Raw genomic sequence first — 12,416 nt, forward strand, 5'->3', positions numbered from 1 at the left:
TCTACTGAAAGTATCACATCCTACACAGCTCCCAACTTTAATCTGTGGTCAGCAAAAACAAAAGCAAACAGACACTCAAATAACATTTACTTATATTATAAGTTGTCACCACTCCTCACTGAGCAGCACAATCAGGTCAGAGATTTGGCATGCAATTGGAGAACTATGCAACTGACATTGCAAATAGGAAGGAAAACACCATGCAGGAACAGGAGATAAGGTTTGAAAATAGTCATGCGCATACATTGGACTGAAGGCAGGATATGCACAGAGACACAATATCTGACAGATCCAATAGACCCCCATCCTGAAGTATATTTATATATATAGCTACAGTGACAGCTGCTAGAGCATGAACATAATCTGGTTTTTTCTTTCAATCATTAGCACTACCTATTATTAAACATCACTTGAAACTGCAATAAATTCATAATATCAGCTCTCTAAAACAATATGCTGAATATTTCACAAACAGGAAATTCATAATTGTCTGAAGAACATTTGGACATCATAATTCTCTTTAGAGCCCCTCCTAATCTGTTTCAGCCAAATCAGCATAGAGTCCTAGTCAATACATTTGCAATAATAAAAATACCAAGTAATAAACTTCATGCTTGTCCACGTTTTATTTCTGTGTGCTGCAGAGATATGATAATATAAATTCTTGCAGATGAAAGCTTGGGTTCCGTAGATGACTTCTAAACTTGATCTTCCAAGTGCAACAGGGTTTCCTTCCTTATTTCTAAAATGTTTCATATTAAAACGTATACTCAGTATATATTTTTCTTGTGTGCAAAGTAATAGTTTTTGAGAGTTATATACAGTCCATTGAGACTTAACATTAGTAGAGGAAAAATAGAAGATTAACTTAGATTACTTTCATAAGACAGCTTATTATCATCTATTGTAAAAAAAAATAATTCTGATAAGTGATGTGAATCCTATGGTGACCCCTGAACTTCGTACTGGCTAAAAAACTGGCTTTTCCAATCTGGAGGCAGGTTTCCTCAGAATGGCTGCCTGCCTTTGGAATATACTGCTTATTTTTCAGAAAGCTGTAAAACTATAGCTTTTTTGGGGGGGAAATTGACTACATAAGAACTAATGAGCTCACTACTAGTTTCAACCCTGCTTTATCTTAATTTTCTTAATTTTTTATGTTAGCTTAATTTTGTTATAATCTGCTATTTTCTGATTTATATTTAATGCTCTTTTAAGCTGTTATTAGTTACTCTGTTAACTGTTATCCAACCAACTTACTCAAATGGGCAGGATACAAATCCCATAACTAAATAAATAAAGACTCAGAGCACTACAAGTTCCCCTCCCTCCCACAGGGCCTGCCCAGCCATCGCATATAACTCTCTGCCAAGAGAGCTCAGACCCTTCTATGCAATAGGTAGATATATCAAAGTGGATGATTTATACATTTAATTAGTACAATAATTTGTTTGTATCTGCTTTTTCTCATATTCTTGCATTCTGAAAATAGTAAGGTTGGCAGATGCACACTGCATTTTTGTAATAGTAATTTATACTATAAATCAACTTTCTTCAAAATAAATCAGTTCAGAAATGAAAGGACAAAAGATAGAAACCTTCACAATGGTTTATCTAACAGTGCAGGACTAGACTTCTAGATATAATCATTGGAAATAGTAAAGATGATACTAGTAATGATATTTATTTTTAAAGTCTGCTTGTCAATATTCAATCTAATCTTCCAAGAAGATAAAATCTGGTGATTGTGTATTTCAATAATGGGGTGGATTGATAGAAATTAATTGTAAAAAAGAAAAATCTTGATAAAATTTTTGAATGGATATGTTTGCTCTTACAGAGTTCCAACTACAATTAATCCCCAAGTTACAACTTTTCACTTAGCGATAATTCAAAATGACAATGCTACTGAAAAAAAATTGACTTACCACTGGTTCTTGCACTTATGACTGTTACAGCATCCCCATGGTCACATGATCAAAATTAAGGTGCTTGGCAACTGTCATGTATTTATGATGATTGCAGCATCCCAGAGTCATATGATCGCCATTTGCAACCTTCCCAAGTCACTTATTCACTGCATGATACATTTAACAACTGCAGTGATTCACTTAACAACCATGGCCGAAAAGGTCCTAAAATCGGGCAGAATGCATTTAAAAATTGTTTTGTTTAGCAGCAGAAATTCTGTCCCAATTGTGGTCCAAAGGTGCCTTTCAAAATGTCTATGGAGATTCTCAATCATAATGGTTGAACCACAGGTGCTTTTCGAAAACCAACTTTCTTGGCTTTTTCTTTGAAAACATTTTGCTTGTCATCCAGGAAGCTTCTTCAGTTCTCTTCTCAGAATTGAAGAAGCTTCTTGGATAAGAAGAGAAATATTTTCAAGGAAAAACCAAGAAAGTCCAGTTGCCTTTTGAAAAGCACCTGTGGGACAACCGTGATGATTGAGAATCTCCATAGACATTTGTCCCAATTGTAGTCATAAGTCAAGGACTATCTATAAGAAAGCTTTTACTGAACATACAATATTGCTTGTAATTAATCAGAATTGATCAATGAGGAGATATTCCTGAACATTTTGTTGAGATGCAACACTTTTATTATCTAATGAATGTACAAAAGGGCAACAGTGGGGTTGCTAGAACCTGCTAATGGCTTATTTTTCTTTCCGGTTTGAAAAAGTGAGCGTGAAACAATTGGCTATTGAAGTTGGTAAGGAGTCAGAGGTTTATAGACCTATGCTGAAGTTAAAAAAAAACCCTGTGCCTTAATATCCAATTCAGTGAAAAAGTTCTTTAAATACAATTATGTTTTGTGAACCAAATAATGTTGCTATTGGCATTCTATATTTTAACTATATAAATAAGTTTTCTGGTGAAGTAATTGAACAGTACATTTTTCTAGAAGTTAAAATATTCCTGGACTAAGTCAATTCTCATTTATTCACATCCAAAGAACCCTTGCATAATTGGGTTTACAGGAGGCAAGTATTAATAGATTTCCGCTTTGGTTTCTGAATGGGTGAGGTCTAGCCCTATTCACTTCTCCAACTGAAAAAGGAAAAATAGAGGGAGAAAAGTTATGGCAAAAAGAAACCAACAGTTGCTTTATTTAGAATGGAACCTTTTATTATATGCCAATCATTTTTGGTTTTATATATGTTTTAAAGAAATTCTGAATGTGGTAACTAATGATAAATTTAAAAAATGCATTTTTTTAATAGTGCTACTAAGTTTGATATTAGATAAATGTACAAATAGGAGGGTTTCTTGAATGAGTTTAGCTTTTTTTCTATTGGGAAAACTGCATTTATAAAAACTTTTATTATACTTAAAAAAAGTTAGTCTCATTTTGACAATCATTGTCTCTTATAAATTCAAGATACATGAAATAATTAAAGACCATTTGAATTTCCTTTTAACTCTTGAAAATCATATGGTTAAACACCATGTGTGGGTGACTTCTACACTCCAGACAAAGTTCCTGTAATATTTGAAAATGACTCTGTTTTCTTTTTTCATTTCAGATGCTTCATTCCAAATATTTACGGAGCCCTTTTTACTGCTGCCCTGGTACCACTAGTATGCCTGGTGGTAGTATTTGTGGTGTTCATCCATGTTTATCAAGTGACACCCCAGTGGAAAGCTTATGATGATGTATTTAGAGGAAGAACCAATGCAGCAGGTATGAAATATGAAATATGTGATGAAGCCAACAAAGCAGATTTCTCTAAATTTTAGGCCTTCTAACTATATTGCCTTTTTATACTTGCAATAACTCTATGTTGTCAGGTAAAAATGTAACTGATGTAATATTTTGGCCTGGATATGTAGCAATACAAAATGCTTTATCAGTTGAATTTTCTACAGAAAAGCTTTCTGCTTATTTCCATTGTAAAACATATATCTATTGATGGGTCTCAATTTAGTTCTATTTTGAACCACCAATTAAAATTAACAAGATCTAAGATAGAATAGAATAACAGAATTAGAAGTGACCTTATAGGTCATTTAGTCTAACCTCCTGCTATACCATTTCTGACTGGCTATCCAGTCTCTTCTTGAAAGCTTCCAGTGATGAAGCACTCACAACATCTGAAGGCAAACTAATTCCACTGATTGATTGTCAAGACTAACTTCTAAATTGATTGATTTTGAGGAAACTATTATTACTTAGAACACATGAAGTAGATTTCTGTCTCCTTATTTATAGTGCATAAGTCACAATGAGCTGATTAACCTTAATACACAGAAGAAGAACTTTAAGACTGAATTGAAGGTTTGAAGTATCCTGCATATTTGTGCTGGAAAACATCTGTAGAAAGCAAATAGCTTCCAAAGGGAGAGATTGAAAAGATTCAATTTTATATGCTGCAGGGCTGAATTTGTGCATTTTACATTAGCACAAATTGAAAAATAAAGGTTCCAAATGAGGACTCAGTTCTTTTTTTTTAATCCTATCTAAATCTGGCATAAAGGTACCTTAAAACAGTGTTTCTCAACTTTGACCACTTTAAGATATGTAGACTTCAACTCCAGAATTTCCAAGCTAGCATGGGTAAAACTCTCAGGATTTCCCAGCTAGTCTACAAATTTAAAATTGACAGGATTGAGAAACACTGCCTCAAGTACATCAGATTTGTCTGTTGTGCCTGGCATCTCTTCTCCAGATATTCAGCAGAGCATTTGTCTTGCTGGGTTACTTGGAAAGATTTTTCCTTATAGAGCAGAGATGTCAAACACAAGTCCCGGGGGCCAGATGTGGCCCGTGAAGTGGTTTCATGTGGCCCGCAAAGCTATCCTGGAAACAGTGAGGAAACAGCCCCCACTGCCTTGGCCCTGGCCCAGGCCAGCCGGGAGCCAATGTATAATTTTGTGGTGGCCATCTATGCTGAAACACATTCAGTCTTAGCTCCATAAGGCCGCCTGGAAACAGTGAGGAACCAGCCCCTGCCGCGTCGGCCCCGCCCCCTGGGTGCATGCTGGGGAGGTGTCACCCTTTGTGAGGAATGAAGAAATGGACAATACTTGGCGCTTGCCCGCGTCCCACCCCCTTCTGCCAGAGACCCTCAGATCTGTCCCACTCCTGCCCAGGCCCCCACAGGCACCCTTGATGCGAACGATGTAGAGCTGGCCATGCTCACCCAATAGGCCACACCTACTCCATCCACACCCATCCAGTAGGCCGCACCCACCCTGGCCACATACCCCCAGCCCTCCCAAGGGCAACCACAATGCTGATGCAGCCCTCAATGAAATTGAGTTTGACACCCCTGTTATAGAACATAGCTAAAACAGTCTTATACAAAACATCCCAATCATCACAAAGCATGTTCCAGCTAGCACTTAGCCAAAAAAAAAAAAAATGAATATCAAGAAAGAAAACCAAAACTGCTTCCAGAGAAGATACATCTTCAATCTAAATCCATGCAGAATCTTTCTCTAGATGCTCATGCTAGACTAATATAAAAGAGTGTGATGATTCCCAGTTATCAAGGTTTTCTGAAGATGGATTGAAAATAGTCCTTTCAGTTGCATTTAGAAAACAATAGGAAGTCAGTGCAGATCCTGGAGTGATATGAGTGACTGTTCTCACATGGAGAACAGGTGGAAAAAAGGGGAGAATGGCTGCAGTGTTTGATAGAGGACACCTGTTGGGCTTGAATTTCACTAGGATGTTTTCAGTTATAATGCTCATATCTCTTGTAAAGGTCAAATCTTTGTGTTAAGGATCTCCTTTTTTATTATACAGTCCTTTGCATTTAATGATAGCTTTACAATTTTTAGACTGTTTCGCACTTTGCTGAAGATGCTATATTCCTTGCTACATGCAGTCATCCTTTTGCTGGCTTGGCAGGATGGAAAGGTCAAAGGATGCCATTTTAACACGTATTTAGGCACTTGGGGTGGGGAGAATTCAATGTGTCTTCTCATTTTTGATAAATGATATAATTGAGATAATTAGATTAGACTTGAGAAGATATGTGTGGGAAAGAGTTGTTAATGAAGCAGAGTTCTTGAATATTTAAACTATCCAAAATCCAAAACTATTAAGTGCACATTTAGAAGTATGTATTTAAAAATCTATATCCTTTGCTTTTTGTTCATTTAGTGGTATGTGGGGAATGGGAAATAAGAAGAAGAGCCAGAGGCCGGAAAACTAGCATATGGAAGATATCTCAGTCCACAGAAGAAGAGGTGTTTGAGAAGCATTTTAGAAGGGACCCTCACTAGTTTTCCACAGAGTAAAAGGAAAGGATGGGAGTAATTCGTTCAGCCTTGCAAAACTCTTGTTAATGTAACCTTACAATTAAGACAGAGCTAGTGTTCATTGTTATGCTTTTAACTGAACTACTTTGAAAAGCCAACACTCTCTTAATGGTGGGATCAACAGTCTATCCCGAGCTCCTCAGTAGTAGTAAATCAACAGGTAGCAATGATTTATTAGGAGTTGCTAGTCAGCTATAGCTACTGATGGTTTTGAAGGGCTATTGTTAATTTCTTTCCTCCAACTAGATATCAATTGTGCACAGATATAAATAGAAACTGGCAAGATGTTGTGTTTGCACAATATACTGACCAAAAACATTTCAGCCATCCTGGCATGTTGTTCCAATCCAGCTCTTTTGGTTACTGTATATTCCAGCATATAAGACAACTTTTGAGAGCGTTGAAACAGGCGCCGAACTCGGGGGTCGTCTTATACGCCGAGTCGTCTTATACGCCGAAAATAATGGTAGTTTCTGGCGTATAAGACGACTTTCTAGGCATGCGACTCGGCGTCAATTGTCTTATACGCCGGAAATAACGTAGTTTCCAGTGTATAAGACGACTTTCTAGGCATGCGACTCGGCGTCGATCATCTTATATGCCGGAAATAACGTAGTTTCTGGCATATAAGATGACTTTCTAGGCATGCGACTTGGCATCAATTGTCTTGCGACTCAGTGTCAAAGTCGGGGGTCGTCTTATACGCCGGATCGCCCTATACGCTGGAATATATGGTAACTCATTCTTCTGTACATTATGTAAATCCAGAAAAATGGATTTAGTAAACTATCATTAAGTAACCCTGTATGCAAATGTGTGTGAACATAGAATGGAAATTTCCCCTAGTAAGGATACTGCTTGGTGACTTGGCCACTGATGTCCTTCTTATAGGAATTTAGCTGTTTAATCTCTCCAGTCATCTATTTCTAACAGTGAATATATTTTCCAGCCTGCTGTAAGCTAAATTGTACAAGGTCAACAGAGTTCCCTGTGTTTTAGGGAAATAACATTTAACTAGAGGAAGTAACACATAGGGATTTTTAACAACAAAATAATCATCTCACTATGAAACAGTATGGACATGTGTTTCTGAGAGAAGTTTAATAACTCAGATAATTTCTAAATCCCCATGTATTTTAACATTTCAGTCATATTTTAAGGGTGGCATTTGCTTGAGTTAAACTAAAATAAAATAACTAAGTAGTTCTGTTTATGTGATATTGTATGCATTTAAAATATTAGGGATCCTATTAGTATTGTCTGCATTTGTTTTATTTTAATCCTGTGTGAGCCTATTTCTACACATGGGAAGAGAGTTTGCTAGTGAATTTACTGCTGGCATAAACCATGGACCCTGAAATGCTTTGTTTAGTCAGAAAAAAAAAATAGTACAACATGATCATAAATCTACTCTGTCACACATATTCACATTTTGCTACAGTGCTATTAAAATGGAAAGAAGATTGTCTTGTTTCTTTTAGATTCTGCTGAAATTAAGTTGTACTAAGAATAGCAGTGCACTCTATGATATAAAAGGCACTTCCAAGTCAGTAGCTCTTCATAGTGTGACTAAATATTTTTAATATTATTAGCTGCCCAGGGTCATGTATTGATATGGGCAGCCATATAAATAAAACCAATCCAAGGGCATTCAGATAGGGTTTTACCTATGAATAAAGAGGACTGTGCAGAGATCATGTATAGATGCACATATAGTACCATGCAACAGTGCATTTTTTTTCCTGTGATTAAATGGTAGCAGTTGTATGATTATAGGAAAATATATAATGCTTCCAATAGATGTTATGTGCAAGTCTGTGCATATTCTGAATCATCTTTAGCTCTTTTAATCTTGATCTCTCACAGCTGTACATATGTATGTCTGTGCTTATGTTCACTTTGTATGATATACTTAAAGAATAATTCTCATGACTTTTGTTATCACAATAAATGTGAGACAAAGTGGATTATTGCCCTTATCACCTCTTTTTGTCATGGCTAATTGGCCATCAGAGGCAACTAAAGAGGATGAGGGAGAGAATTGCTAAGTGAATCACATCTGGCCCATTTTAAAATCAACATGTGGACACAGAGTATTAATATGCAACAATGTTGATAAGATATGTGGTGTCTACTGGCTTTTTTAACAGAAAAAGAATATGGCTTGGCAATTAAAGCCATGATGTAACACACATTATGAGAATGGCATTAATTGATCTGTATGTATGTATGTTTGTGGAGTTATTGTAGGTGACATGCAATATATTTCAACCATCTGGAACTAGTTTTGGTTCAACCATTTTCTGTAGGACGTATACTCCAAGATTATTTTTTTTTTTTGTACACTATGACAAATTTCTGGTCAAGTAATCATCTAGTAGATTATACTACTTTTCAGCAAGGAACTCGATATTTTCTCCCACTTAAAAATTATATTGACCAACTATTTACTTTGCAAGAGTGATAAAGAATTTCATGAAGAAATTCAGCACCTCTAAGCAGAGAGTGACATAAATACTTTCAGAGAAAGGCATCTTCCATAAGGAAGGTATAATTTATTGAGAATGATAAACTGTGTCAACAACTCAACTCATGCATACATGTTTTGGAATATATTGGATGTCGAAAAATAGGAGCTGCTTTTTTCAGGAACAAAGTACTTTTGCTGGTCTTTTAAATCTCAGTTTCCATTTAGATGTTGCATGTTTGTCAAGTGAGTGCTTCTTTGTCTTACTACTTCAGAGTACCAGACTTTCATGTGTGGAAATAAAAAAAAAGAAACAGTAGAAAAAAATAGTTGTCCAGCTGATTGGCTCCTATTCCTTTTGCCTCTCTATTAATCTTTCCCTTCTCACAATACCATAATCACCAAGGGAAGTATTGTCTGTGCTTTATGAATCTGGGGAATATTGCAGAATTGACCATGTCTCGTGTTCTATATAAGTTATGAAACACACTGAAGTTTCATATCTCTAGTTGCTGTTATTGATTTGGAAACTTTTTTCTATGATAAGCAAATTAAGTTAAATAATTACATCATTTTCTTACCTCTGTATCTCATTAATTCTGTACACTAGAAAGTGTTAGAAGACAGTGACAACTTCTGCAAAAGAAATTTGGACCAATTTATTTTGCTACACTATTTTTAAAGAAAAGGGGCATCTCCACTAAGACAACTACAGTCCTTTTAAATAGATCTTCAGTTGAGATGAGTTTGAATATTAGTAGCTCAGGTTGGTAGATGGGCTGTTGGTTTGATCTCCGAGCTTGGGAGTCATCTTCAGTGCACTTTGAATTGTGCTCATCTGTCAGAGCATTGGCCTTTAGGTACCTTTTTCTGTGATGTAAATTGGTGTGGGTATTATTTGTTTGGATGTTTCTGAGTCATGGTCTGGTTTCGGGCTGTTTGATTGGCTGGTCGTTGTTGCTCAGCCATAGTCTTTGGTGTTTAAGTATTGTCTGTGTGATGCAAATGGTGTTTGTTCATTTGGTTGCCTCTGAGTCATGGTCTGGTTTCAGGTTTTCTGGGCTGGCTGGCTGTTGTTGAGATGTGGTCTGGTTTCTTGTGAGGGGTTTCAAGGGTCACAACACGAGGCAATCATTCTCAGTTGACAAAAAGGCAGATTTCAACAGCCCCCATGCATGGACTGTTTTAGTTTTGACTCTGTAACATGTGTGTAACATATGTGAGCACATGCAGTTCTGTAAAGTATCTTCTTTCTTTGAAACTGCATACGAATTCTAGCATGAAACTCCTTCTACAGAAAAAGGGGGAGACACCAGGAATTGGAAGACAGAAAAAGTCATATAGGGGTGATCAGGAAAACAGCTTTTGGATTCTTCAATATCTAGTATACTGATGAATTCTGGTTTGAAAATATGTTAGCCAGCCATTGTCTCCTTTGGGACATATGTGTAGGAAAGTGTTCATAGGAAAGTGTTCTGTATGTGTATTTTTGAAGCTTTCTAGAGCTATATGAATAAATTCTCTTTACAAATTAAATCCTACAAAGTAGAGTGGAGTTGAGGCAGAAATATAAGCGCTAAATTTTGCAGTGTTATTACACTAAATTTCATTATCAAACATTTGCATTGTTAAATCTTCAAAAACAATGTTTTCTGATTGTTGAAATAATAACCTGTTAAAGTTACAAAACCATATTCTCTTAATTATCTTGAAAGTTTGAATTTGTTCAGGTTGTTTTCTAAATTGGTTTGAATGTGTTTTCTGCAAAGTATTTTGTTGTTTGTCAAGAGTTTTAAAAATATTTTTTGTGGAGCCAAATGGAATAGTAGCTAAAATAAAAACTCAAGCAGACTAACAGCTTGAGCTATAATCAGTTGCATAAATGTAAGTTATGATATCTCTCAATATGCATTTCTCTAGTCAGCACTTATTCTCTCAATTTAACAGAACAGAACAGAATAACAGAGTTGGAAGGGACCTTGGTGGTCTTCTAGTCCAGCCCCCTGCTCAAGCAGGAGAACCTATACCATTTCAGACAAGTGATTGTCTAATCTCTTCTTAAAAACCTCCAGTGATTTCTGAAGGCAATCTGTTCCACTGGTTAATTGTCCTCACTGTTAGGAAGTTTCTCCTTAATTCCACGTTGCTTCTCTCTTTAGTCAGTTTCCAACCATTATTTCTTGTCCTGCCTGTTGCGTCCTTCGCGAAATGGCAAGACACGAGAAGCAGTTGTAGTTCTCAGGAAACTTCTTTATTCATGTGTTCAGCTTACAGTTAGAAGACGCCGACAACGCCCAAAACTCCTGGCCTCTTATATAGGCCATCCCCGAGTAAATCTGCAACTTTTGGCACGCCAGCACTTGCGCATGCGCACAAGTACTGGCGACAGCCTGTCTGGTCCCGGGCAGCCTGCACCTGCCGGAACCGTTTGCAATGCCCCAAGCCTGCTTGCACCGGCTCAGGACATAACACCCCTTCCCCCCGGGCTAAAACTATTCCTTATACCATAATAACACATAACTCATTTCTGTAGTGTAGTGCCATGCTCCCCAATACCAGGTATTCCTGGTCTTCCATCAGCCTCAGTGCTCTACTTTTCTACTAGCTCTGTTTGGCCAAGAGGGTTACAAAATCCTCCAAATACTTAGGAGATTTCCTTGCTCTCTGTGACCTCCTAAGTTCAGGGTGCTTGCCAAGTATCCTCTGACTGAGGGGTGATGCGTGCCTGTCCCCCTTGTTTTGCCTTGGTGATTCCCAAAGACTGTGCTCCAATTCCTGGCCTGCTTGCTTGCCCACCGGGCTCGTCAGGCCAGGGCTTCTTTCACTATGTGACCTGGTTGTCCCACCTAGCTGTAGGCTCTCTGGCCCTTCTAAGTGACTGTCACTGTTGGGCGTTTCTGTAGAACCTCCTAGGTCCGTCCAAGACCTGTCAGGAGGCTGTCTGTCCCCTGAATCCCGTTCTGTGTCCGGGCTTGTGTGGGTTTCAGTACTGTCCCAAAACTCAGTTGTCCCCTGAGTGAAGTCAGAGGTGTTGTAGTCGGGATTTGGTTCCTCGACCACCTCCCTGTGTGTTTGCCCCCTTCTAGGGATAGGGTTAAAGTTAGGCCAACTAGGAGGAGTGTGTGTCAGCTCTCTTGCAGGGAATGGATTGTTGGGATGCTCCCGGGTATTCTCTCTGACTGGAGTACTGAGTGATGCGGATGAGAAGTGATTATGCCCCCGGGGTAACTCCCTAGCTGGAGTAGGCGTTGATGCCTGGTATCTAGTTGGGCTCCTTGAATTCCTGTTTGGAGCACTCGCGGAATCTTGAGATGGGCTGATTGTGGCTTCCCCATTGATAATTGGCATCATTCCATGCCCCTCCCTTTGCCCAAAGGGCTCCCCCTCCCCCCCTGGAAAAGACCCAGGAGTCTCAGCGGGAAGGTCCCATCTAGGGTGAAGTTGGTCAATGTGCCGACGCAGGACACGACCGTTGTCCAGGGATACCTCGTAGGATAGAGGACCTGTGACCCTGGATATAGATGCGGGGACCCATGTATGACCAGGCCCGTAATTACGAGTCCAAACCGGGGCACCCACAAGTAGTTGCCTAGGTGCCCTGGGGGTGAGACAGAAGGAGGCAGTCTGTCCGGATGCAACCGGTCAAGCTTGGTAGTCAGTTTGCGCCCCCAACGAAG

The 12,416-nt window shown here is 38.3% G+C and overlaps 1 protein-coding gene across 9 annotated transcripts in view; it reads left to right on the plus strand.

Moving 5' to 3' along the window:
* Positions 1–12,416, plus strand: part of ADGRV1 (adhesion G protein-coupled receptor V1) — a 255,607-nt gene that overhangs the window by 206,202 nt on the left and 36,989 nt on the right. For all 9 annotated transcript variants that reach the window (XM_039348036.1, XM_039348042.1, XM_039348038.1 and 6 more), the window contains one exon: positions 3,530–3,687. In XM_039348036.1, the coding sequence (XP_039203970.1) occupies positions 3,530–3,687 (158 nt within the window). The remainder of the gene's footprint in view (positions 1–3,529; positions 3,688–12,416) is intronic.

This window comes from Crotalus tigris, unplaced genomic scaffold (assembly GCF_016545835.1).
Source record: "Crotalus tigris isolate CLP2741 ecotype Arizona unplaced genomic scaffold, ASM1654583v1 scf7180000018115.866842, whole genome shotgun sequence".
NCBI classification, from domain to species: Eukaryota; Metazoa; Chordata; class Lepidosauria; order Squamata; family Viperidae; genus Crotalus; species Crotalus tigris.